The sequence below is a fragment of the Drosophila sechellia genome, chromosome X (assembly GCF_004382195.2).
Source record: "Drosophila sechellia strain sech25 chromosome X, ASM438219v1, whole genome shotgun sequence".
Lineage (NCBI taxonomy): Eukaryota > Metazoa > Arthropoda > Insecta > Diptera > Drosophilidae > Drosophila > Drosophila sechellia.
The window spans coordinates 13,911,952-13,939,530 of NC_045954.1; the positions used below are offsets into that span (position 1 = coordinate 13,911,952).

The 27,579-nt window shown below is 42.9% G+C and overlaps 1 protein-coding gene and 3 non-coding genes across 4 annotated transcripts; 1 reads left to right on the forward strand and 3 right to left on the reverse strand.

Moving 5' to 3' along the window:
* Positions 1-12,448: 12,448 nt before the first annotated feature.
* Trnas-cga lies at positions 12,449-12,530 on the reverse strand. The gene has a single exon. It is a non-coding gene; the product is annotated as a tRNA-Ser (tRNA).
* A 245-nt stretch (positions 12,531-12,775) lies between these two features.
* Positions 12,776-12,848, reverse strand: Trnar-ucg. Its single transcript has one exon. It is a non-coding gene; the product is annotated as a tRNA-Arg (tRNA).
* A 2,299-nt stretch (positions 12,849-15,147) lies between these two features.
* Positions 15,148-16,110, forward strand: LOC6618493 (nucleosomal histone kinase 1). Its single transcript, XM_002042718.2, has 2 exons — positions 15,148-15,513; positions 15,581-16,110. Exons 1-2 carry the CDS (start codon positions 15,298-15,300, stop codon positions 15,998-16,000), a joined length of 636 nt encoding a protein of 211 aa, XP_002042754.1. The 5' UTR covers positions 15,148-15,297; the 3' UTR covers positions 16,001-16,110.
* A 2,507-nt stretch (positions 16,111-18,617) lies between these two features.
* Trnas-aga lies at positions 18,618-18,699 on the reverse strand. Its single transcript has one exon. It is a non-coding gene; the product is annotated as a tRNA-Ser (tRNA).
* Between the last annotated feature and the right edge of the window lie 8,880 nt (positions 18,700-27,579).

Sequence of the window (27,579 nt, forward strand, 5' to 3'; positions counted from 1 at the left end):
TTGAGGGGCAGGATGATGACTTTAATGACATACCTGATGTATATGCAAGGTTTAAATATTAAGACGGTCGGAATAATTAATTAATGGATCCCTAGGAATAACAGCAAATCTTCTATATTATAGTATCTAATGAGTCTAGATAATTATCCGACTAAAAATGAATCAGCAATCAGTTAAAGGAACTATTCAATGTGTTTATTTATTATAATCCCATTATAATCCCATAATATTAAGCTACTTAATACAGGTGTATATTTGACTCCCTTTTATAATATCTAGTCATTGGATTGCTGTATTGTGGATTAATGTATTTATTTTACATCAGGTGTGAGAGTAAAACTCCGAGATACCACACAATTGCAAAAAGTATTATAATGCATTTAAATTAACTCTTGAGGGTTGCCACAAATATGAAGTGCGATTTGGCAGGCAGCTGTCTCCAGCGAATTCCCCCGATTGATGTGAATTATATCGGTGAAATTAAATGCCCCGCGACCACTGCCACTTACAGGTAACGCAAGTTGAAGGCGAAGAAATGCACTTCCAATAGCCACACCACATATATATTTATTTCTGGATGTCTATATGTCCGCATGCCTGTATGTCCGTATGTCTGTATGTCCGTATGTCCGTATGTCTGTGTGTCCGTTTGTCCGTATGTAGATGAGCATTTAACGCGCCGCTTGCATGTGAAACGAACAAGTTGCTAGTGGGACCTCCAGCTGCACCTGCAATGCATTTAATTGCTGTTAGAACTTGGCCACAGAACTTGGCCATAACGGCAGATCTGCCCCTCGGAACTCGATTGCCCCGCTCCCCTTTTTCCCCCTCTTTCGCTGGATCCCCCCAATGATGATGAATTGCATTTTGCACACTTTAATTGGATGAATGTGTAATTAAGTTGTGTGCCAGTTCATAAATTGAATGCAGCTCCAGCTCAGCAGATCTCGCAGAAATGCAAACTGCAAAACTGAATACTTCTGCAAGCTGCCAGTCGTTTTTCATTTTTTTTCGTTTTACCCGTCTGTGGCTGGATTTTGGCCACAATTTCCGTGAAATCTCCAAATCAAACAAGACACATGCGTTGCGCATGCGCATTGTCCACTGGCATCTGCACCACGGCAACACTGCCACGCAAGTCCTGCCGCTACACGGAGCGAAAAGCTTGGCATCTTCTCGCTTTGACAGGTATATTTATGAGTATACAAATTATTTGATAATGAATAAATTATGTATATAGTAAATATTTATTTCAATGCAAAATTTTTAAATTTTATACAATTGGAAAGAAATTTATTCAAACTTAATATACTATATCAAAACTCTTCAAAACAAACTATAGCTACTAGCTCCTGTGCTTAAGATATCAGCTTAGAGTCATTGCCAGCCACTTTTTCTCTCAGTATGCAGGAGAGGGTGACCCTGTCTGATGGTTAATGGGGCGGGGTGGTCAGGAGGAGCTGAGTTCCTTGGGCCACCTTGCTGCCAGTTCGCTGCTCACTGAGCCGTCGTCATCGTCGCGTTCAACTTCGTGTTCATTAACGCTTTGCCCATTAAACTTGAGGACTGGTTCCTGACCTCCTCCTGCCCTCCCATCCCCACGTCTTCCAGCCATCACCCCGCTCCATCCGCCCAACTCCAGTGCTTTTCGGAAAGCGTTTAATCGCATTTACATAGATTAGGCAGAATTTGTGTGAAATTGAAACTGAGCGAATGCAACAACAACAACAATCAAAGAGGAAAATAAAAATAAAATAAAACAGGAAAATGTGAAGAAGCGAAAGAAATAAATAAATAAAAGGCGTGCAAAGTGCGAAGATTACAGGAACCCAGGTAATTTCAGATAGACTGACGAACACCAAAGTGACGATTCAGTGTTGAGAAGGGGTAAACGCAGTTAACTTGAAAAGGGGTACGAGTCCGAAATTGTATAATAAACTGAATAAGTTGGCAGTTGACAAGTTTTCATTTGAGCTTGATGCTGATATATTTCGCTTTCCATTGTGGGGATAAACTAAATGCTACCAACTAACCAGTTTGTTTTTATAGATTTCTGGCACTATTTCATATATACATATTATTTGGCGGATTTAATATATTTCCTGTGCTTAATCAATAAAATGTTTAGCAGTCTGCATCATTTTTTGGCACAAGCCTGCATCTATTTGTACCACTTTTCGTCTGCGCAACTACTCAAGTCCTATCAGCACCACTTTTTGGTCTTTAGTGCATTTTTTCACGATGCTACTTTCTTGTGCATTTCGTTTTGGCATTCTTTTATTTCTATGATATATCTTTTTTTCAACTGTCGTTTTTTCTTAATTTTTTTTTTTTTTTTTGTATCACAACCCAAATTTCTTCATCAATTAAGAACATCAACGAGTTGACGGGAGGGATGAGGGCGATGGGAAAAGCAGCATCGAACCAGAACAAAGAGTGGAAAAACAAACCAAGAAATAAGACCAGAAATGTCTTGGTATGGGGTGGAAAATGGCGTCTATGCCTGTCCATACTTGTTATTATCCTTCGAGTCGAGGACGCTGACACTTTTTCGTCATTACTGTTAAAAGCGTTAAGGCAAAGGACGTAGCGAACCCAACAAACAACAAAATGAAAAGAGTTTTATCAGGCAAAATAAAAGGAAAGCAGCCAGAAAAAGGCGACGTTGAAAAATAAGTAAAGAAATGGCGAAAAAAAAATAGAAGAAAACTGCAAGGAGCTGGCATAAAATCTCTGTAGGATCAAGGGGCGGGCGAAGACGTTGCCGGGCAGGATGTTTTGTTGGCCAGGGTGCCAAAAATTGAGGTTATCGCTGGAGCAACGGCAGGACGTTAAGGACGAGAACAAGCAGCTCACTGGCGAAAATTGGAGTTGAATGTCAGAATATTATATGGCCATAACTTACTGCAAATAGTGTAATGGTACTTATGATGTCCTTAAAAAGGATATATATTGATTTGATTAAATGTTAAGAGAATAGTATTTTCCCTTTTTATTAGTTTTTTTTTTAGCTGAATATATAAAGATGTAAAAAAAACTGTATTGTTTCTTAACTATAGTAAGTACTATTACCAATTTTTTGCTGTGCCACAGGAAGTGGCACCCATCTCCATCGCATACGGGACACAAATGCCAAGGCGCGTGGGTCGGCATGTCCTTCATAAGGCTCATCAGGACATGGCGACGGTGGGACGGAGGGACGGGGGGACGAACGGAGGCAGCTGCAGCGCAACTCTCGTCGTCGTCGTCGTCGTCCTCGTCTGGTGAGCTCTCTGTATACTATGCCATCCTGCGTGCTGCACGCGTCGTTGCGCTTAAATGCCAAAATGCGGCACCCAGCCACCTCCGCCCAGCCGCCTCCATTGCCATCCCAATTTTTCCTCATTTCTGGCGCCCCAAAACCCCACTGATTGCCGTCTTTCCAGGCATACCCACTCCATACCGGGAATCCCCCTGCCATACACACATCTTACAACGCAAACCGAGTGACATTTTCAGATGGTATGGCCGGGGTATCAACATTTTGTGTTATCCTGCTAAAAGGGAACACAAAAATATTTGAAATTATTATTATGCTTTATTTTGAAGTTAAGAATCTTCAATCAATATTCTAATAACCAAACAATAAGAAAATCCACAAATGATTATTTTGCGTTTTAAACTTAAACGTTTTACCGTTCTGCATAAAATATATTCATGAAAAACATTTAAATGTTTAGATAACGCTAGGTAATAGGTGAAATATGAGTAGGCAAAAGGAATCAGCAGGTTGTGCATTTATTTTTACAAACCGTACCTTTTTTCTTTTTTTTTTGAGGGCGGACCTAAAGTTTTTCCCAAGTTTTGGCAGAGATTGATGAATTTTGATGATGTTTACGCGCAAAAGGAGAATTTTTCTTTAGCTGCATTTGTGGGTCTTCCGCATCCCTCGGATTGCCCCACAAACTCCCCTATATTCTATATATTCCTCTTTTTTAAGGAGTTTTGTAGCTGCAGCGGCATCCTTGAAATAACCTTAATCCGCAGCGCGAGGGGCAAAATGAATGATGTTGCACGGGCGGCGAATGGAGATGGAGATGCCAGGACCCTCGTTGTTGTTTTTGATGTCAGCGGCCTGCATTCCTTCTTCCTTTTCGACCGGTTTATGTTTCAAGGATATCGTTTCATTTTTTACCCCACATTTTCGTCTTCGGTGTCGTCGTTAGATTTTCATTTTCATTGCAATTTCATTTGGTTGCCGCACGAAACGCAACGCCAAGTGGCCAGGACCCTTCGCAGTTATGCACCTCCCTCCCCCCTCCCCATACAACCACATCGCAAGCCCCTTTCGCCACCCCTGTGTCCTTCGGTGCGTGTGCAATGCAAGGACGCATATTAATATCCTTACTTAGCTGCATGAAATGTGCTTAGCACGTTTCCACACTTTCCATAGCCAAACCTACCCCCTATCCCCCATCGCCCTCGCATTTTTCGACCCTGTCACTTCTATAGGTGAAAGGGGGGAGGGGGCAAAGGGGCCAGGGCCGCCCTTTTGTATGGTGTGGTCCAAAGAAGCTGCAGGAATTTCTTGTTCGCTTCTTTGTTCTGCACTCCCCAAAGGCAGGCCTTGGATTTATTAAAGCCATTCTAAGACGTTTTGAGATTTGATTGTGTGACACATTTATTTTCAAATGCCAACAGAACTATTGCTAATGTAAGTCACCTATCTGCACTGAGCTTTCAAATTGACGCGACCTAGTTAGATTAAAATGTTGCATTAATAATATTTGAAAATATTTTTGAAAAATATAGTAATATAATACAAAACAGTCTTATAATATTTTTATATGGTCATGCTATCATTTATATTCCTGATTTGCGAAAATCACATTATTCCATTCGGATGACTGAGAAAATACACTTAGCGCTGCTGAAGGCGAGCCAAGTTCCCCGCTGGCAATTAGTTCCATTATGACTTCCGGGACGCTGCCCATTTGTTCATTTTCACAGGACCTCAAAAGAATATCGCTCATACCACATGTGGACCGAGGACGCCAATGGCAATCGATGAGAGGCTGCACTAGCTGCACACACATCGGCACACACACCAATACAACAATATGCAACAAGGACAACACAAAGACGACGTTTATGCAACAGTCATTTGCTAAAAATGGCAGGCCAGGGAGAAAACAACACAAAGAATAGGGGAAAAATGGGTGGGAAAAAAATTGGAAGGGAGGAAAAAAGTCGCTGGATATGGCATGAAAATGAAAACCTACCAAGAGCTGCAAGTGGATGCTTTTGTGTGTGTGTGTGCACTTTGATGCTCTTATTGCGTTTGCCATACCCATGCACCCATACACACACACACACAGCAAATCAAATGAAACACCAAAACACAGACAAGGCAAATGGGCGGGGGAGCCGGAAAAGCGGGAAGAAATTGAGTGCCGCCCATGCAATTTGCAGTTATTGCCCCAAAGCATCGCAGCAAAAAAAGGGACCCCCCTTTGGCAGAGGCTTTCATTTCGTCAGGATGGAAATGTGAATCCCTCTGCTTTTTTTTCCCCCAACCAGCCAGCATTGCCAAAAAATCTCCAACCGGACGCAGTTGGTCAGCTAAATCCCCTGCTTCTACCACCCCCTAACCCCACACACACACACACTGAAAAATATATGCACGCTGGAAAAGCGCAAAAGAAAATGTAAATGAAAAGAGCGTGTGTTGTGTGGGGCGGGGGTGGACGAACAGAGTGAAACACACGAAACAAAAAGAAAGAAACTAATTCGATTAATCATCAGGCCAAAAGGCAACAGCAACAGCAGAAGCAGCAGCAGCAGCAGCAGGCAAAAGGCATCCTGCCAGGTCCTGCCAGCCAGACAACAACACGAAAGGCGGAGGGAAAAAATAAGGAAAACTAAATGGAAAGGACCCAGGACTCAACGCACACAGAGATACCCACAGATACTCACAGATACTTGCAGCCCACTGCAGCTGAACGACGATTGTTGTTGCTGCCGCTGCTGTTGATGACTGACTATAGCACCCAACCACCCACATCCACGCCCACATTCACTCCTTTGCCCGATTCTCGACAAGCCGAAAAAAAAGAAGGGAGTCGGAAAATTGGAGATGGGCTTTGGGTGGACAGCAATCAGAGACACAGGAAGTCGCATCGATGGAGCGCCGAAAATACTCTTACCCAGAAGATTAAGCAAAAAGTCTAAATACTAATAATAATAATAATTAGCTAATTTAACAGTTTTATATTAAGATTAATATATTTGAGGGTATGGAGTACATATTCTACTTGCTGATTTCTGCGTACACCAATTTGATGTCCAATTGTTGCTACCCCTTTGCTGCAGCAATTCCCTTTTTTTTTCGAGTTCTTGTCGGTGTCCTGGTTGATGCGAAGGCGTTGCTATTGACGCAGCACCACCTCCGCCACCCCCTGCCCCTCTGCATCCGCTGCACCACTGGGTGGCCTGGCCTAAGCCGCCCCTCCCTGGCCACCATGCCCCGGGAGAGCCAGCAACTCCACTGGCGACTCCAACCCATCCGGCTTCAGCCCATACGACGCATGCACAGAGCCATCGTTTGAGTGGCATGTGTGGCAAATGTCATGGGTGGGGATCTCTGCAGGGGTGGGTGCAGGGGGTTCCGCCGGATGTCAGTGTTTGAACTGACCAATCTGCAGGCATATATTGCAATAGGCGCAAGCTGCAGGGTGCACAGGGCGCACAGTGCGTATGCGCAATACCTTCAGGTGAAGGAGCACCAAAAGTTGAAACTGGACGATGAAAAATCGACAAACAAACACAAAGTGAGTGTTATCTGCACTAGCATAAATAAATACATTTAGATTTTGTTGAGCTTAAGTTCCTACTCAGTTTGTATTAAGTTCAAAATTCAATTAAAACATTTCATAATAGTTATTTCCCTTTTCAAAAAACGTTCAATATATTATCGTGACTTTTTCTATGCCACTTCACTAATAACGATTTCACTTGACCACTTCTAATGCCGATTTTTTTCCACTGTGTGCAGTGAGGCAGAGTATACAGATATTTGAAGCTAGTTGCGAACCTGAATCTGGGGGCTGGGGCCATGCAATTAGTCTAATTGCTAAGCATGCCAGCCGGACTATTTCCATTTGCATTCCCCCATCCATTCGCCAGCCGAATCTGGCCAAGACAGATCGAAGAGACAGCAGGCAAACTGGCGCTAATCGTTCAAACGAAATCAGCAACAATTCATTTGCACAACAAGCGCCCAGCCTTTAGTTTCATTTTCAGAATCCGAAAGGGGACCAGAACTCCGTCTATCCAGGATACGGTTTACATATATATGCAGTACCCCAAAACCCCGGACCAAGTCCAACTGCAGATTATCTTAATTCACGTTGTGGGAGACTAATGAGTGCAAACCGTCGAGGAAGTGGGAGAATATCCACATCCACATCCACAGCCAGCGAAAACAATCGTGAGGCCTTTCTCTCAATCTCAGACTCCACTCATTTTGGCCGTGGGCTTAAGCTTGGATTTGGATTCGGATTTCGGAGCCAGCTTGGGGATCCACATCCACATCCATTCGGACGGACGTTCATCCATCGTGGCTGTGCCACTTTAACATGCGTGCGTTCGCTGATTTTGAGTGGTGCAGTTGTACTCGAATGTCTTGTGGAAGCTGCGTCTTTAATTGAATTAGTGGGACCAGTCAGCCAAGCCGCGTTCCCGCGTCCAACACTGAGAGAAAAAGGGCACGATCTGTCTCACAAAAAGAACCAATTGAAAGGGCATTTCAAAAAACTACAGATGTAAAAGTAAATTGGCTCTTAAGATTACAACTGTAGAAAAATTAAAAAAAAACCATTTTAAAATCTATTACAACTTCGCAGGAAACTAAATTAATTTTCGAAAATTAGAACTTCACATTGAATCGATTTTCTTTCCGTGTAAGCTGGTCCATAGCTCTCGGCGATCTGTGCGTTTCAAAATCGCATTAATTGTGCGCGAGTTCCCGAACTTGAACGCGATTGCCGCGCGATTCTGAGCCCCTTAACCCGCCGATGGCCCGCTTGGTTATTTCGCGTCTTATCTGAGCGAACGCGTTGTGCGTTGCTTGTGACGCCTTGTGTCGCTTTTAATTAAGCATAAATTTCATCACATAAGATACGAGATGCAGTTAAAAAGGGCACGCAGCGGTGCCTTATTTTTTATTCCTTTATTTTACTTGTTGTCTGCGTTTGCTTTTGCTTTTGTTTTTATTGATGTTGCAGCAACATGCAGAGCGATTGAGGCAGCTGTTTCCCAAGGAGATCCGCAAGGAGATCCCGGGGGAGACATTATGACAGCCGCCTAATTGATTGAGCCATTTCACTGCTGCCCCGAAAACTTTGCGTCCCGAATATGGGGACCCTGCTGCAACTTTCTTTGGGAGCCCCGTCGTTTGTCAACCGTCCGCACACAGATTGCACAGCTGCCGGAGTTGGCCAAGACAAATGGAGCGCCATTACAGTTGGCCAGAAGCAAGTGCCAACTACCAAGAGCCAAGCCAAGAATCCCCCGCCAGGAGCCACGTCCTGCGGTCAGCCATCGAGTCGAGCTGCTCCCCCAGTGAGCCATTATCACCAGGACTGGCTATCGATTCAGGTATCGGGTCCACGGATTAGGCGGGAGTACCTCTAGGAAAACAATCTATTCCGACCAAAAGCTTCAAGCTTCAACTATGATACATAATATACTTTCCCGAGCTATATCCAAAAACCCATTTAAATATCAATACCCAAATGCAAGCCATTATTTGAAAGTGATTGAAGCTTATCTTTATTCAAAGGGCAGGACTTCCGTCTGCCCATATAATATACACGTATCGAACGACGGCTCTTTTAAAGCGCCTCCAACTTCCGCATTTTTGGTAACTGGCGAAGCGTGGGTCAATGACTTGGCCAAAAGCTTTTGTTTGGTTATTGCTTTTGTTATTACAACAGCCCACACACATGCCCTGTCATCCGTGGGCCACTTTTTCTTCTGCCATTCTTATTTCGGCTCGGCTTTTTTACCTCGACTTGATAAGGCCGACAGACGCTGCCCATCCCGGCCACCTGACAAACACCTGTCTGGCCCAAGCTCCTCGTCCTCGTCATCATCCTGATCCTCATCGTCATCCTCAATATCATCCCATTCCTGTTTCTGTTCCTGCTCGTGGCTACTGCGACCAAGCCAGTGCTGTTCCGATTTTTTGTCATCATCGTTTCAAATCGTATCGCATTTTTTTAAAGGATATTGTTTCAAATAATTCAAACTGTAAGCACACTTGGCAAAAAATAAATCCAATGCACTTCAAAGGAATTTCAGGGTTTATATGCTAAAAGAGTTGTTATGTATAAATCAATTTCTAAATCGATCAATCAATTCATAAAATTGCATATCACGACTTGGATTTGAGGCTGGCAATGTGGTTTTTAAAAGCAACTATACAGAATTTGAGCCTTTTAATAAATATTTTATTTTCTCATTTAAAGCGGATTGTTATCTATTGTTTTTAATCGTTTATTTCAACATAATTTCGTTTAGTGCAGAATTGGCTCACTCTCTACCTTAGTTAATGTTTGCGCCAATATTTTGCGGGCAGGTGGTCACTGGGAGCTGGAGGGGATTTCCATGGAGGTAGCTAACCATTGAGGGGCGTGTTGGGGGGAGGCTTTGGTTTCGACGGTCTGGCCTTGTCAGCGTGAGGAGGCGCCTCCATCGGTCGCCAGTGCCAGCGCCGTCGTCAGTGTGTCCAGTGGAGCGTGATGTCGTCTGACATTTACGGATATATGTACATGGACAGCCGATTACTCACATAGGGGACGATCCAAGCGGAGTGAGGGGGGCGTTGGAGCCTGGGTTTGGGGGTTCGAACGCGAATGCGGACTTTGCTTTTCGACCCCATTGCCCAGACCATCCAGCGCCGGCTTGTGCCTCGTTTTATGTATTCCCGTATTTGCGTTTCCTATCCTCTACTCTCCACTCCTTTTCTTTATTTTTTTGGCTGCTATATGCGGCTCCTCCTCGAAAATACAGAGGATAACACGAAAAAAAAAAACGAGAAACTTTGCAAAAATTTTGTTAACGTAAAAAAGTCTCTTTGTTCTTGTTTTGGTAAACGGGAGAAGGTGCAAATGTGGGTGTGGATGGTTCTGCTGGGTGGGGTTGGTAGTATAGTATTCCATAAAAATATGCTAACCATGTGCTTGCGCTTTTTTCTTTGCCCCCAAATCTCTTGACAAAAAGTTAATTCCCTACATTGATCAGTTCGATTCTACTGTGAGAAACATCAAACATAGTATAGATTATAGTATAGACTAATTTAAGTTTTTAAAAGTATAAATACTGCAAGGCCATTATAAAATCGGAAGAAAGTCTGATGATTATATATCCTATTTATACAATTTCAAAATCACTCTCTTAATATTCTTTGATCCTTTTAGAGTATTTTCCAAGTTGCTCTGGCCCACTTAACACATCTTTCAGTAGTTCCGCACTTTTGGCTGTTGTTCGTCCTTTTCGGGGACTCAGACAGCCCCACGGCAACCTCCTAGCGCCCAGCCCATTTTGGCCATTACCTCTCTGATGTATCGTCAATATTTTGTACCTTTATCAAAATTAAATTCCGGACATGAACGTGTGCCTACTACGAGTGGCTCTTTCTGGGATTTCTGTTTTGTGTTTTGAATTTAGCATGTCTGATGTCTGGTCTCGTTCCCCACCGAGAAATTTGAAAGGGGGGATGGCATCGTTACTGTTTCACTTTAATTGCGAAAGCCAATAAAGTCACCAAGTTCCGGACGGAATTTGCTGGTCGTGGGGCTATCAGCGATTGCTCTGGAATCCGATTGGGTTGTGGCTGGAATTTTGCACAAGGGTTATGGGCTATGGGTGTGCTATCCACCTCGCGTTTGGGTGCAAACTGCAACCCCAATGCAACGCACGGGAATAACAAAGGCCCAGAGTTCTTGATAGATGTCGTTCCTTGGTCGTTTGGTCCTTTGGTCCTTTTGGTGCTTGGTCTCGTTTCGGTCCTGATCCAGTTGCCATATGTGTGTGGCTGGGCTTCCTTTTCGGGCGAGTGGGCTGAGTTGCTGGATGGATGAGTTGGTGGGTGTTAGCGGCTCATCGATATGAGGCGCTGCTGGCCGCAACCAATCGCAGCGCGAATGCAGCAAATGCAAAAAAACGCAGCTACAGTGCTGACCAAAAGGCTACGCCCATGTGCCCGCCTGCGATTTGCATGCGTCGCCGTCGCAATCGCCCAGCCACCCCCTTTAACCCTTCGCCGGTGCAGGGGGTGGCTTATGTGCCGTTGCCTTGCCGCGTGTGCACGTTAATTACTCCGCAGTGTTCTCGTTCTCTCTCCCTCTCTAGCCCCCCCAGCCATCTCGCTCTTCCACTATATACTGTGTGTGTGCGTGTGTGTGTGCGGGTGTGTTGTGTTCATCAATTTGCCATCGATTGCAAAAAGTGAAGTCTCAATCAGTGGCAAAAGTAGCGGCTAAAAAATTCAGCATGACAGATAATAAAACCAGCAAATACCCTGTCGATTAATAAAAATTTACACTTAATTATTTGTACTGATTTGTTGAATATCGATTTTGGAAAAACAAATTTCTTCAAGACATATTTTTATCTTATTTGTTATAAGTTATTAAATATTCCAACAATTATTAAGAGTAATTTGTACGATGAATGAGAATATGAAAGACCATTCTGAAGATAAAATTAACCGAACTTGGAAACGTCCATCCTTTATTCAGATGGACATTGCTTAGTGCTCAAATGCTTCCTAGAAAGAGTTCCGCATGGAGGACATACACTAATCTCAGATCGAACCCTATATGGTATTATATATATGCTTTTCCCGGTCAGCCTAGTCGGAAACTAAAAACAGAGCGGGCCAGCAACAGCGCGGAGTGAGTGAGAGAGGGCGAGACTGTCTCCCCACCAACAATATGTTTCACATGCACCAGTGTCGTGGGCATTTACTAGTATTTTTTCGCCTCCGTTTTTGCACCTCCCCAACTATGTTATCCCCTATATTTCCCAGACCAGATCCCGATCACCACCCAGAAAATGCCATCGGGCCCCCCATCAACCATTTCCATCCATAATAATTGAATTGGAAAAAACCGAGGGGGCGGACGGGGACGCGGTCTGTTGGTTGGTTGGTTTAATGCTACGCGACCACAGGAAAATTGTAATTAAACAGGATATGATGTTGGTAAAGGTCCAGGCCATCTATGAGTGGGTGTGTGGCTGGATGTGATGGCTGAATAAACTTGTTGTCTCCTAATTGGGAAACCGCTGGGGCAGCTCGAGAAACAAAACCCGTGTACTGACGGACTTTAAATTGTCATCAAGTTTAATTGAGGCGCATAAAAATATGGTAGCTCATGCGAAGTGCAAAATAATGGATTCGATTCGCAGCCGGTAGGATTCGAACCTACGCTCCCAGAGGGAATCTGATTTCGAGTCAGACGCCTTAACCACTCGGCCACGACTGCTTCTTGTTAATGCTGGTGTCAAATTACGTACTTGAAGGTCGACTTTCACTCTTCCACTGTTTCTACAATTTACATATTTTTGAACTTCTAGTGATGCTACAATAATTATTGCCAATATTGAAATGTCCATTGAACATACAAAAAATGTTTAAGACGTTAGAAAACCAAAAATATATATATACACACTGAATTTAGCTGTAATGTCAACCAAAAAGTTTGGAAAATATAACAAAAACGGATTCTTACGACCGTGACAGGATTCGAACCTGCAATCTTCGGATCCGAAGTCCGACGCCTTATCCATTAGGCCACACGGTCAGTTGTTCAAACGTGGCTTAAGTTGCCAAGAAAAGCAACCAGCTGAGTAGGGACTCGAGCATAAAAGGATACAAAAGGAAAGAAGTCACAACCGCATATAAGACACCCCAATCAAATGGCAACTATATTGCCAATAGTTTAACAGTTAATAGTGCCTCGCTAATAGAAGAGCCACGTAATATCATGCGTTAAACTCGCACGCACTGCGTGAAATCACGAATTCGAGCGAGAGGGATATACTATTATAATGTAAGTCTGTCAAGTGGTGATATTATATTAATAATAATACACACATACATATTAACTGTGTTGAAAAACTATCTGTTTTGATCTTTGTGATTGTTCAACGTTGGTTAGCTTGTGTAAAACAAGTATGTATAACACATGCGTAAAAATAAAGAATTCGAAAACGAGCGAGAAAGGGAGAGAAGTTGTAGGGTATAGAGGGAGAGAGGTTGTTCGATTGGGTTGGTGGGGTAGAGCGTCAGTAAATGATGAAATGAATAGATACATCATAAATTAGCTATCCTAACTCATACATTTCGTACTGACCGTTAAATATTAATGAAAAATATGACAAAATAAACCGAGTCACCACTTTAAATCACTTGAATTAATTGAATGAACTGCGATTTTGGTCCAAAAATTGACGTGGATCTGTATAAATTTCTGGATCTGGATGACAAATTTCCTCGCCAAGCAGTCGTGGCCGAGCGGTTAAGGCGTCTGACTAGAAATCAGATTACCTCTGGGAGCGGGAGCCTACCGGCTGCGTTTAATGATATAATTTTGGCTTAATTCAGATACTTACACGGAGAAAAAAACCACAATGATGCAATATAATTTATAAGTAAATAAAACACAAAGTAATTAATTTTTACAACAAATGAGACTAATCATAGTCCGGTAACTTTTAGGGTATCCAAAGGTGCCACTTCAGTGTTTTTCGCTGTTAGCTTAACCGTTCTGTTGGCAATATCCAACGGGTCAGTGTTGTCCTTAGGTCTCCTGCCAAATCTAGATTACCGCAAAAACACAGCCCAACACAACAACAAAATCAAAGGTGAGGTCAGGTGGTTGTGGGACAGACAGATAGAGCTCTTACCGTATCCCCAACGTAACTCCTTCTCGCCGAAACACACAGACAGTTTATTTCATATCTCGGCGAATATATTCGGGCTTAATAATTAATTTTTGGCGAGCCTCTGACGCCGTGTCCTTTTCGCAGGAGCAGAGGCCTTGTTGAGCGCAACCGGCGACATCCGCTTCAGATTTGGATCTCCACAGCGCCAGTCCACTCCACTCCGCTCCGCTCCGCTTCGGTTTTTGTTGGTAGCTGATTAGCCGCACTTAGTGGAACGGCATTAGGCCACTTGACGAAATTAAAGGGATACTCCAGTCGTCGCCAACGCCGTTATCGTCGTTGTCCTGCGAAAGAGGTCCTCGGGCGGTCGTGTGTAACGGCGACAGCTGCTAAGACGTGCAAAATAAACAGAAATTCCTACCGAAAATATAATCCGGAAGCAGCCACATAATGACAAACGCTGTGTGCAAGCGAGAGAGCAGGACAGTGGGCGAGTGAGAGGGGGCAGATCCAGGACGAGACAGGCAAAATGCCTTGTTCCAGCTCGAGCCGTAAAGAGGAAAAGGATTATAAAATACAGCAGAAAAAATAGAGTGCTGTTAAGCTCTGGCCACCGAAGAATCAAATACACTTTCAATTCAATTAGAAATAAATACAAGCCAGAAGTTGTCATCGAACTTGGACATTCCGTAGAAAATAAATCAATTACAAGTCGGCTTTAAATTTCCGCTTTATTCTGCATTCCTAAAAAGTGCCGAAATTAAGCAAGCTATCAGTGCCTAATCTACAGCAATTCGTAATATTTCGAATACACATCGATCCTTTTCTTATCAGTTAATTTTGCCTTGAAATCCATATTTTCAAGTGCCCTCAGATAGAGTATAAGCCAAAAAAAAAAAAAACGTTTGACTCAGGACGGTGCCATCGACAGCGGCGTCATTTGGCGTGCATAGAAACCGTTAGTCCGGCCCTCGACAAAATACAAGTAAATATATCCAAAAAATAAAAATAAAAGAAGGAATAAAGAATAGCGACGGGTGGGGAGCCCGAAATGTTTGTACTTTAAATGACATTCCGCAGTAAATTTCACGTTTATAGCCGGCACACAACAAATAAATATCAAGCGTTCAGCGGCGCTGGAAGGGCTGCCAAACAATTGAAAGTGGAGGGAAAACGACGAGAAACGGATGAGGGAATCCTGCTGTCGTCCTGCTTTCACCGCCAGGATCAGCTCCGAGTTGTTTTTTACAAGTAGTCTGGCTGTGATACTTTTTTTTATGCTGTCACTCACTTGACGGCATTTCGAGTAGAATTTGAATATATAATTGTACTTGGCCGCTATTTAACAACGATCTTGACCAGAGAATGCCGCGTGTAGCAAAGCCGAAAGCCGCCGCTCCGGCCAAGAAGGCCAAGAGCAAGCTGTACAAGATGCCGGAGAAGGTGAAGGAGGGCACAGTTTTCACCGATTTGGCCAAGGGGCAGTGGCGCATTGGGCCCTCGATCGGAGTTGGAGGATTCGGAGAGATCTACGCCGCTTCCAAAGTGGGTGAGATGAACTACGATGCTGTGGTTAAATGCGTGTCGTTCGTTTGTCGCTCGTTTGTTTTTTTTTTTTTGAGATTTGCCATTAAAATCGTATATTTAGGAGCCACATGGCAATGGTCCTCTGTTCGTGGAGATGCACTTCTATCTGCGCAACGCCAAGCTGAAGGACATCAAACAGTTCATGCAGAAGAACGGCCTCAAGTCGCTGGGAATGCCCTACATACTGGCCAATGGTTCCGTGGAGGTGAATGGTGAAAAGCATCGATTTCTAGTCATGCCGCGCTACGGAAGCGATCTCACCAAGTTTCTGGAGCAGAACGGCAAGCGACTGCCCGAGGGCACTGTCTACCGACTGGCCATTCAGATGCTGGACATCTATCAGTACATGCACAGCAAAGGCTACGTTCATGCCGATCTTAAGGCGGCCAACATACTGGTGGGTCTGGGAATAGGCGGCGCTGGGCAGGCGTATCTGGTGGATTTTGGACTGGCCTCAAGAAGATGCATAATGGAACCATAGAATACACATACACATACACATACACACATTCGCCAGTCTTAAACTCATCACTGGACGAGGAAATCTCCGCCAGCGAAGAGGATGCGGAGGAGGACATGTCATATCGCAAGAAGAAGGTATCGCCATTGAAGCGAGACGCTCCTGTTCCTGGCGTAGAAAGTTCACCAGACCAGACTGAACCCAAGTCAACTCCCAAGGAGAGAGCTACGCCCAAGACCAGTCCCAAGCCAAAGGGAACACCGAAGGCAAGCAAAACAATAAAAAATGATTGCACAAATAATAAAATAGCGGCTGAGGACGGAGTTGCCGGTCAGAGTAAAAGGGAGCCCTTCTCTGCGCTTCTCATAAATTGAAATGAGTGAGAGCCATCGTCATAGGATGCCGGCTATTCGGAGCAAAGTTATAAATCCACGATATGTGTTGTAAAAATCATAAATATCTAAGCTTAAGATGGGTTCTTAAAGGATATTGCTAGTTTCTTCGAATGTTTCATAAATGTGATATTGGATGAATAAAATTGAATGTTCATTAACTTGATATTGATATTTTTTGACCAGCTTGGACATGCCGGAATTCTTTCCCACCCATGGGCACATGCTTCCTCAATAACTCTGGGGGCCAAATGGGGTTCAGGGTGGGGCAATCAACTAGTCGGGCAGGCCAGAGCGAAGTCGAAGTCCTGTGACGAACGTATCAGCGGCACTTCATCTTGATTGACATGCGCATTGAGAGCGTTGACATAATGATGGACAGACCTGATCGCCGGCTGCGTTGCTTGATCTGGCCGCTGGATCCGGGGACTGGATTGGTCCAGTCGCAATCCTTGGGCCCAAAACTGGGAGTTGGGAACTGGCAGCTGGGAGTCGGCGCTTGCAGTTTGGCCACATCAACCGATATGCGTAATGAGAGGAGCCGGTATACCGATAGCGGTGATTGCGGCCTTTAAGATTTTCCACAATATCAATTTTCATTGTTTCGAAGGTCTGGAGACATCCTTACCTCGGCTTTGTCACTCACGATCTGTTCTCGATCGGTGCGATCTGCACTATCTGCGATGACATAAATAGACGCCAATTAAATGGGCCCTTTGATGGGACACGTTTTATTCGCTCTTTACACTTGCAAAAAGCTGTCTGGAATTCTTTAGAGCTCTTTGGAAGTTTTGGTAAAATGTTGTGGTAATCCACGTAGTGACGAAGCGCACAAGGAGAGTGTGCGAAGGCGCCTAGTATATATACATATATATGTATTTATGTTTGGTCTATTAAATAAGAGTGGTAACTAAGCTTTGTTATGTAGGGAAATTAAATTAAATTCGAAATTTTTGTGTCTTTCCCAGGTTTGCAAAACTGGAAGAAAAAACTGTTTTTGAGCTTTCTGTCTTTTAGTTCGAGAACCGGAATCGAGGCAGCCACAAAGTAACAGAGAAACGGAAATAATTTTACAATAAATTATATCAAAACGAGTAGCACATCCACAGCCACGAAAATATGACGCAGAAAGTTATCGGCGGTGGGTGGGAAAGGGATGGGGAGAGCGGCCAGGACGAGAACGGGACAGAACCAGTTTCTTGAAACTTTGCGAGACATAACGGCGTCTGCCAAAAAGGAACCAGACACAGTCCAACGACAGCAACATCAGGGTCACAATTGTGGGCGGCAAAAAGAAAGGGGGCGTGACCGGCCAAATGAGACGGAGGAGGAGGACGAGGGTCCTCGAGAACTTTTGTGGCGACAATTTCTCCGACTTATATATATTATATATATATATTATATTTTAAACTAGGTTTTTGTAATATGGATTAAAATCAGCTTGTAAATAAATTTTTTAATTTGTTTACTTAACACTGTAAGTTCAGCTTAAGCGTTAGATAATTTTTAATGCAGAAATGAATGGTCGGTCTTCTTTATTTCTTTATTTTACCACCGATGTTTAATGGAATTGCCAATAAATATTTAACTTGTTTAACTTGGAGAAAAGTCAGTTCTTAGTCCTTAGTGTATTTGGTTGAAGTTTAAAAGACAGCCACAACCCAATTTTTTGCCTTGCTTATTTCTGTCCTGTTTTTGTGGCATTCGAGACGGCCTAAAATGCTGAGACCTGTCGAAAACTTTTTCATCGACTTGCCGGGAATTGTAAGTGGGTGCCAAGGTAAGAGTTTGCTCCTCGCTTATCGTCGTCAACTGGCAGGGACTTGTTTTTATTTTATTCTCGTTTAAGGTGTGGTATGGAAAATCGAACGATTTGAAATGCAAGAAACACACAGTATGAAACGGAAGGATTTCTAAAAGCTATCCTATTATATATCCAATTTAAACCACCTATTTCAAGGAATTAGAAAGAGATACATTTCAGAGTCTTCTGAGTTGTCACGAATTAGAAAGGGAAAGAACCGAATGATCTATAAATAAAAATCACGAACTACTAACAGTTCCTAATAAATAAAGCACAACTACCGTAGAATTGAACTCAAATCTACCGTTTCATAGGCGTACAACGTAACCAATGGGCTACTTAAACCATAGAAAATTATAGAACTATATGTATATCTTTAAGATCGTTGATCCATCCCAAAGTATTGACGGATTGTTCTGCATAAAAAAGATACTTCGCAAAACGCAGTCGGTAGGATTCGAACCTACGCTCCCAGAGGGAATCTGATTTCTAGTCAGACGCCTTAACCGCTCGGCCACGACTGCTTGATGGTTGCGTGCCGAAAATGAATACTTAAGAGATGCAAGATAGTTGGGTCGCAGATACTATCTGATAGATACTTTGGTTAGCTATTTATATACGCTATTTGTTCAGCTTTTATTATTTTGCTGGAAGTTAGTTGGTTTCTTTCAGTTCTCTTAATGAAACCACAGTTAATAAAAATATTTATGACAGATTTATTGACTCAGCTTTAGAAATGCAGTATTTTTTTTTTTTAGCACACAGCTGTTGAAATAAACTTTCTCACTTTGGGAAATCTATTTCTAATCTATTTGTTTGCCACTCAAGTGGGATGGCAAGGCCCCCCTCTGTCCATCCCTTCAGCTGCCATTCGATGTCTGGTGCTTTGTCAGATTTTCTTATTGGTGCTCTTAATGACACGGCTCCAATTAAAGCGGCGCACATTGTCAAAACAGCCGCCAACGAATTGAAATCAAGACGGGGCTCCACAGCAACAGCAACAACAGCAACAACAAAATGCAAAAACAACAAACCTCAGCGGACTCGGGCAAGTTGAAAGCTTCAATTTACCACCCATTGTGCCTTATGGCAACTCTGGCAGATCTTTGGCAGACCCAAAGACAGAAAGGAGACCACGGCGCATGCGCCCCGTTCCTGTTTTTTACTTTTGATCGCTGCCCTCCGCTCGCACCCGCCCTCCCCCGAAAAAATGTGCCCCAAATCGGCATATGCAAAGAGAGAGAGAGAGAGAGAGCACCTGTTGCGGGGTTGTGAGTGGATTACGCCATAGGGATTAATACACTAGCCAACAAAATTTATAATAAAATAAACGTAGGTTCCCTAGGTTCATATCAAAGTTGGAAGTATACTTTTAAGCAAATTTAAATTTATGATGCTGTATTTCTATATTAAAATCTCCAAAAATATAATGCTATTTCGTACGTGCCACAATCAGAATTTGTAATTTCCATTAATTAAATTTCTACACCACATTTTTGGCACGTGTATTAGGGAGTAGAGAGATGGTGGCGCGTGGGTTAAGCAAATTTCTTGATTTACGTTTTGTGGTGGCCAGTTGACAGGCAACGCGAAGCCCGAAAACACCAGAAACACCAAAGTCCCGCGGCCCCGAAGCGGAAGACACTGCGGTTCCCCTTGATCTGGATTTGGATGTGGGATATGGATTTGGACGTGGATTGGGGATATGAAATGGGAGTGCGGGAACTGCTTATGGACGATATGACGCTTCCCCCTTTTACAAATTTTACAGCTAAGCAAATCGCTGGAATTAATTGCCCGGCGATAAGCAGGTGCCCCTTCAACATTCAATTAAGTTGTTGCCGTGCTGCAGGTGCAAGATGGTAACCCTAATCCCTTTTTTGGCCGGAGGAGGTGCGAAATCCACGGCGCACGGCAGCCGAAAACTGCCAAAACGCTCTCCAGCGAGGCTCCCTTGCGAATTTCGTATCCGTTACCCGGTCGCCCATCAACCATATCCACATCCACATAAATTGAGGAACCAGGAGGGGGCCCTTCTGCACTTTGGCCCTAAAATCCAGGACTGTAAAACTGGCAGCTGCCCCTTGCCACTGAGGTAGTCGTATTACCGCCATATCGCCCAGGGGGCACGCAATTTATGGATGCGATTAGGTCGATGGGGGAACACGCGTCCCCTGAACTCGGCACTATCCATCTCGTCGGGCTCTTAAAATTCCCATCGCTCCAGATATCATCGTCATCATCATCATCATTCGTGGCACATACCAGGTCATTCCCCTCGTTATTACATCAGTTTTTTGTCAGCATAAATCGATTTATTGGGCTCCACTTCTTGCCTCTAAATTGTTGACTTTTCAGCATTCATTTGTGTTAACTCGTTTCGATTAAAATTGTTGATATTGATACGGTCGGTTACTTCATAACAACTAAAATGATGATTTATCGTTGACATTATAAAACATTTAGCTTGCCACCTGTCAGCAAATATTTGTATACTAAAAGTTTATTTTTATTTGTCTGTCCTTTCTCCTTTAACTGGCTCAACTTTCTTACTTTGCAGCTACCAGACTGTCTTATCTAATTTGCATTTGCTTATCTAATCTTTTGCCTAATTTGTGCTTGATTTTATCACCCTGCTGGTCGAGCAAATCATCTTTCGAGATTCTTCGCCCACAGGTTGCGATAGCATTTTCCAACCGCTTTTCAAAGCTTTTTCCTGATTTTTCACATTTCCTCCGGCTGACGATCTATTTATTGGAGGCATCGACTGCCAGAATGTCAAATGCACGCAACACCAGCCAAATGCCATTAGCTTCTGCCCGAGTATCGCCCACTTTCCGCTGGCCAACTTCATGCGGCCTTTCTCTTTCTCTATGTGTATATCCTTCCCTGTCGCCGCTGTTGTAGTTGTCCTTTCTCTGTCCCCATCTGCCGTCCCGTTCCCGCGCTGCATGGCCCATTACGCTGTCCATTTGAGTGGTCATTATAGTAAATTTGATTTGGACTTGGCTGCCTTGCTCAAGCTGGAAAACTTTGAACACTTGGCCCGGCTGGATCAGCACTGAAAACAAATAATCAGTTCTTTATCGTTATTAAAATGTACTTCAATATTTTATAGAATTTATTTAAAGCCATGCTTTCTAAAGCAATGTCATGATGCTGACTTCCACCTGCACGTGCACATTTCTCGCAGTGTAGTGCAGCCTGTGCCACATCATCAATAGCCAAGTGACACAGCTGGAGTGACGAGGGGAGCGGGGGCGCCGGCCGGGTCTTTGAGAAGGGGGCAGCTGAAATATCGAACACGTAGTTAATCAATCCATTGGTGGTCCGAAAACACGACGCGCCAGCAATTACTGTTAACTGGATTGTTGCTGTTACCATTTCTCAGCCTGCTGTACGCACTTTTATCCAGGGACGGTGATCCCAATGGTTGGGGGGAGGGGTGAGGCGTGGAGCCGGCGAATGGAATTGCCAACTGACAACGTGGGCGGCAACATCTCGCACAGTTGGCAACATTCTATTTTCCAATTCTTTCGAAGATTTCCTCCCCGTTCTTCTGCAGCTGCTGTAAGTGCAATTAAAACGGTTTCTGGGCCACATTTCATCGATGCCAAACGATTTCTGCTTAATTACACTGTCATTACATGTTAAAGTCCTTGAAAAGAGGTGAGCGCTAAATATAGGGGGTTTACACAAGGAGAAGGGTGAAGGTCACAAAATGATAGAGGCACTACAGCACATAACACCAGCACAATGTGATAGTTCAAATTGAAGAGATTACTTTGAGTTCTCCATTTCTGATTTCCCAGACTTCCTATTAAGTTCGGTACAAAAGTGTGGTTACGTGGTAGTTAATTTTTCCGCCGCATATGTTATGTATGTGCACATCTTTAAAATTACCCTGCGATTAGATTAGTTATGCTTGGCTAAGCAAAGACAGGGATTCCGAGTTCGATCCGAGAGGCGGCAGCTTGAAAAGGAAAGTGGGCGTGGTCACGTGCAAGGTGTAATTGCCCCAAGGGGGGTGGGGGGTCTGGTAAATTCCAGTTGGGATGGGGATACACTTTGCATACACACACACACTTTGTTGTCGCGTTTCGCATAATTACGCGCAAAGCTCAGTTCTAACCTTAATTAAAATTATTAATACCAGAGGCGTGCCAAAAGGGTTCTTAGAGGGTGGGGAGGGGTGGAGTAAAATGCGTTCAGGCGGCCGGAACTAATAATGCCTTGCATGCAAAAAACAGCCACTAGTAGTTCCCTTTGGTCAATTTTCACCGGCTACTCGGATGCACTGAAAAAAAAGATGTATAGCATTAAGTTTATGATCACACAATACAGAGCGAGTTCGAATTCAAGCTAGCCAGCTGTTATGGAATTCAATTTTAAACTTTTTACACTAAGTGAAACTTTGTGAAAGGATATAAAATAGCTGAAAACAAACATTCATTCATTTTTGATGAGCTTCAGTACAAGCTTCTTACTTACTGGCCACTGATCCCATCCTCAGACCTTTCTCTTCAAGTCTTGCAAAGATTCTCTTCGCGATTCTTCTGACAATGTTGCAAGTTGCGAGTTGGTCAAGGTGCAGGTGGCAACCGGCAATCAGCACGCAATTGCGAAATGTTTTGCCTAATAGAATCCCATGTGTGCATCGCTCGCATGCAAATTGCGAACAATTATTCGAAGCGGCAGCGCCAAATAGGAAATACTTTAATGGACAACAATTTAACATTTTCATATTTGCGCGCACCGAGGGGCGGCTGGTGGGCAGTTGGGCAGCTGAGCTACATATTTTTTAATAGAAATAATTGCAGGCAGAGGAGCACATGTGGAAAGTGGCCAAGATTCGCACCTGGCCAGTTGGGTACCAGGTACTCAAATATATTGCGAAGATCGCGTCGAGATGTTCGCACTTCGTAATTTGTGGCTATGTCGCCCCATAAATTTGATGCCCAATTATTGAAATTGCATTAGATGTGCGTAATTGACCGGGCCAGCAACGAAAAAAAATGGAGAGTATCGCAAAATGGACCCTGACTACATCGAGTTGCTTGTCCAATTAACACTTATGTCATTAGGATCGCTCGAAAGTGGGATTTTCGCAATATTTACAGCCCGGTAATTGCGTTTATTTTGCAACACCATTTCGAGTGGGCGTGGTCCACATTCGCCATCGAATGGAATGCGTTTTCTAGCCGACAGTTGGCCATACTTTCCAACGCAAATTTCTTGTAAATGCATACTAATTTGGTTTTAAAGCTGAAGTACTTCTAGTTCAGCAGCTCACCGTCAGGTGGCGTACTTACAGTCTTTCGTGTTGAAAGAAAAGGAGAACTCGAGCTTGTTTATTCATTAGGTTCTGCGGAAAAACGTGTTTAATTTGTGACAAAACGAAGCGAAATCTCCCAACAACGTTGGCCCGCGGAGCTACTGACTCATATCAGTATCGGTGGCATCTTGGACTCAGCCTCGGTGGAGAAGACCCAGCCTCCGGTGGGGCAATAAAAATTTATGAAGCCAGAGGAAGCTAAGGGGGCAGGGTCTCAGCAGCTTAACCCATTAAATACCAATGACTGTAATGAACAAGCTGGCAAAAATGTACCACTTACCAAAGGGACTTCTCTTGTTTTCAATTCAGTTATATATTTTGAAATGAGTGTTTTCTTCATTTTAACAATAAGTATTTATTTATTTATTATTATTATCTTAAAAATCTAACAAGTTCTTACAAGTTAAACATAAAAAAAAACGATATATTTACTTCCTTGCCACAACTAATGGGTTAATTTTGGTTGGGGGCGTTATTGGGAATTCACCGGATGGTGCGTACAACTGCGTCAACTGCTGCTGCTGTTAAATTAATAAGAATCGGGCGCATGCATTGGGAACTCGTTTCTCAACTGGGCCCGGACATCCCCTCACACCCCCTGGCCCCGGCAACTGAAAGGGGTTCAGATCGGCGCCTCTGGTTTGAGCCTGATTCGAGTGAGCCTTGGCAGATGTCACGACGCGCATTGTCAAACAAGCCCGAAAAAAATCCGAGCCAGGCGAGCAACAAAAGCAAACTGACTTCCTCAAACACACACACACAAACTAACACTAACACACAAAAAGCTGAAAAACAAACGCAAAGTTGGCAACATTTTTTCGCTTGGCAGCCACCAAATTGTAACATAAATAGACTGGCAAAAGTTAGTTAGTGCAGTTGTAGTTCACTGCAAGAAAATGTTGTGTTACAACAAGAAGAATATTTTTTAATAATTTTTTAAAAATTATTATCTGCGTTTGAAGGATTTCTGGTAAATCATTGAATATCTTTGTATGTTAATAAAAATACACTTCCTTTTTTTCTCTGTGCAAAAATACACACTTCTTGGGAGAGGAATAGTGGCAGGGACGTGGGTGCGGGAGTTGGTAAGGGGAATCTCTATGAGACGAGAAGGGTGTGTGGAGTGTAGTGGGGGGGTTGCGTCCCCTCCAAATGCTGCTGCACATGCGCAACTGCAACAGAAACTGCAACAACAGAATCTGCAACGTCAACGAGAAAAGTTCAACATGGCTTGTCGGTCTTTGTGGCGACCATGAAAAACGTGACATTTTTATGTTGCAAACTTTAAATCTTTCATATCAGAAAATGAAATGTTGCAATGCAATTGACTGCAACAGCAGCGGCAACAACAACGTTGGCATTTTCAGTGACAACAACAACCATTCATGTGCACATGTGCCCAGTTCTTTGGCATCTTTTTGTTGTCTTTGATTAGGATTTTTGTGTGCTGGTGGCTTTGCATTCCGCTTGAGACTTATTCGAATTAAGTTAACAGAAGACAATTGTTTGTACTTTCCATCTCACTTTAAAGGGGAATTAAATAAAGTATACGAAAAACGTGGGCGGATCAGTTTTTACATGTGTAATATTATTCAAATACCACTTGCAGTTAAATGTGAGTTCATTGATTAATTTTTTCTGTATAACCTGGCTAAAAATTGTCATGCAGTTATAAGAGTTACACATTTTTCCTCCTAATTACCAATATTAACTATAAATATTAATTTTTAACAGACTTTGTAAAATTATTTTTGGTCCAAATTTTCACATTTTTTGTAAGGGGTAACATCATCAAAATTTACTAAAAATGGCAAAAAATTAGATTTCCTCTTTTTGAATACAGTTCGAATAGGAATTTTATTACAAACTCGGCAAGGTATGACATTCTATATTTGGATTATTATTTTTAATGTTCTGAGCACAAAACGGATTATTTTTGATCAAAAAATCAGAAAAGCCAAAAACTTGATTTTTACTATTCGCTTTTTAATCATAACTTTGTTAAAAATGGTCATATTTGTAAAGTTATAACTGTTTTGTGCAGCTAATAACCATATCTAAATATCTGGATTAGTTTTTATTGGATTTTGGGAAAAAAAATTTTTGGCCATTTTTTCGCATTTTCGGTAAGGGGTAACATCATCAAAATTTGCAAAAAATGTCGAAAAATTAGAATTTCGTTTTTTGAATACAGCTAGATTAGGAATTCATTTACGAGCTCAACGTGGTATTTTATTCCATATTTGGATCAATATTATAAGAGTTCTGATCAAAAAACTGCTTTTTTTTTGCAGAAAATCATTTTCATTCAATCATTCAAAAATCATTTTTAATCAAATCATTCATTTTCAAAAATTCAATGTATACGATTGTGAACATTTTCGCATTTTTTTAAGGGTTAACATTATCAAAATATGAAAATAAATAACAAATTACTCGTTATTACAAGTTGAAGAAGGCATGACAAACCATGTACAGAACATTTTTTGTCAGTTACATGAAAATACTGCCTTTTGTATGGATTTGGACTCATAACAAATGTGTATTCTATGGCTTCTTCAACTGTGTCTGTTTAACTCCATATGTTTTTTATGTGAACGACGTCAGTGAGTAATCCTTACCAAGAATAAGGAGGAAATCAAAGCAGTGCATTACACAGAACATTTGGATTAAATGAGAGTGTAGAGGAAAACATACACATCAGGCTTTGATCTGCTATTAGTGGAAATATGAAAATACACGAAGAAACGAAAGAGGCTTAAATCGATGGCAAAGAGGGGATAGAGTTGGCTCAAAGCTGCACAATTTTTCCGTTCACCTTCATCAACGTGCATTGATTAGTTCGGGTTTTCCGCTGAGTTTCGGCTCTGTCGGGGAAATTTAATTTATGCTCTTTTTTTTTGTTTTTTTTTTTTTTTTATTGCGGTACACATACAGGCAGAAAGTATCGGGCTATATCCTATAGCTGGCGTGTTCTGTTCGATTTTGGTTGGTCAGCGCATCGACACGCATCTATATCCATATCCATATGCATATGCATTGGGGAATACATACGCCCCGTTGTCCACCACCGCCAACTGACGATTTTCCTTTTCCTTTTTAATTACAAAGGCAACAAGAAGGATGCAGCGCTCTTTTCCGCCCACCGATTCCCTCTCGCTCGCTATTTCTCCACATATATTTTCCGGTGGGTAGCTTGGTGCTGTTTTCCTTTTTATTTATTTATTTATTTTTTTTGGTAGGTTAGTGCTAGTTTTTGGGTGGTTTCGGCTCCTCTGCAGTGGCAATAATTCGATTAGAGCTCGTGTCTATTTTCAGCCTCCTCGTGCTGTCCATTTTTTTTTAAATACCAACCCATACTATCTTCCCTTCCCTTCGCCCCCCCCCCCCCACACCCTTTTTTTCCATGCTTTATTTTCCTATATGCGAGCGAGCTGCTCTTGCTGCGCCCAACAGTTTTTCCAGCTGTCTGCTTGTTTTGCCATTTTTCCACCCATATTTTGCCAGCGCTCGTGTTTGTTTTTTGTATGCCTTTGTTGCCCGGCAAGGCAACTCGTGGCAAGGATGTTGCATGCTGCGCTGCAGGACTCTATCGAAGCGAGGACACCCGCGCCTGGACATTGGTCATCATTCATCAAAGTGAAATGTTGATTTAGTGCCCCGAGCTGATGCCACCAAAAAAAAAAAAAAAATACAGCAACAGCAAAAAAAAAAAAAGATAGCACACAAAATGCAGAACAGAAGAGGCGAAAAAGGGGCAGCCACCAATGGAGGTTGCACCTCCTTGTTTTTTTCTTCGCAAGTTTACGGTGGTTTAGGGTGGCTCAGTGTGGGTGGCTGAGCCCGGTGGCGCCATTTTGTTGCCTGCCGCCGCCGACGCCGTTGTTGTTGTTGTTGCAGCATGTGATGAATTGGTGCTGTTTATTCGACTGCAAACATAACCAGCATGTGCAGCAAAAAGGGGGCGGCAAAATGGCGAAGGGGGCGCAAAATTGGGGCGTGGCTGTGGGCGTTTTAGCTGCTTCTTGTTATGCTTTTTGATTAGCAGCGAACAGAAAAAAAAATAGAA

Excerpts from the sequence above, each read along its gene's own strand:
- LOC6618493 (XM_002042718.2), top strand. The coding sequence starts at position 15,298 with ATGCCGCGTGTAGCAAAGCCGAAAGCCGCCGCTCCGGCCAAGAAGGCC. Across the intron at positions 15,514-15,580 it reads ACGATGCTGTGGTTAAATGC|GAGCCACATGGCAATGGTCC; the intron begins GTGTCGTTCGTT and ends TCGTATATTTAG.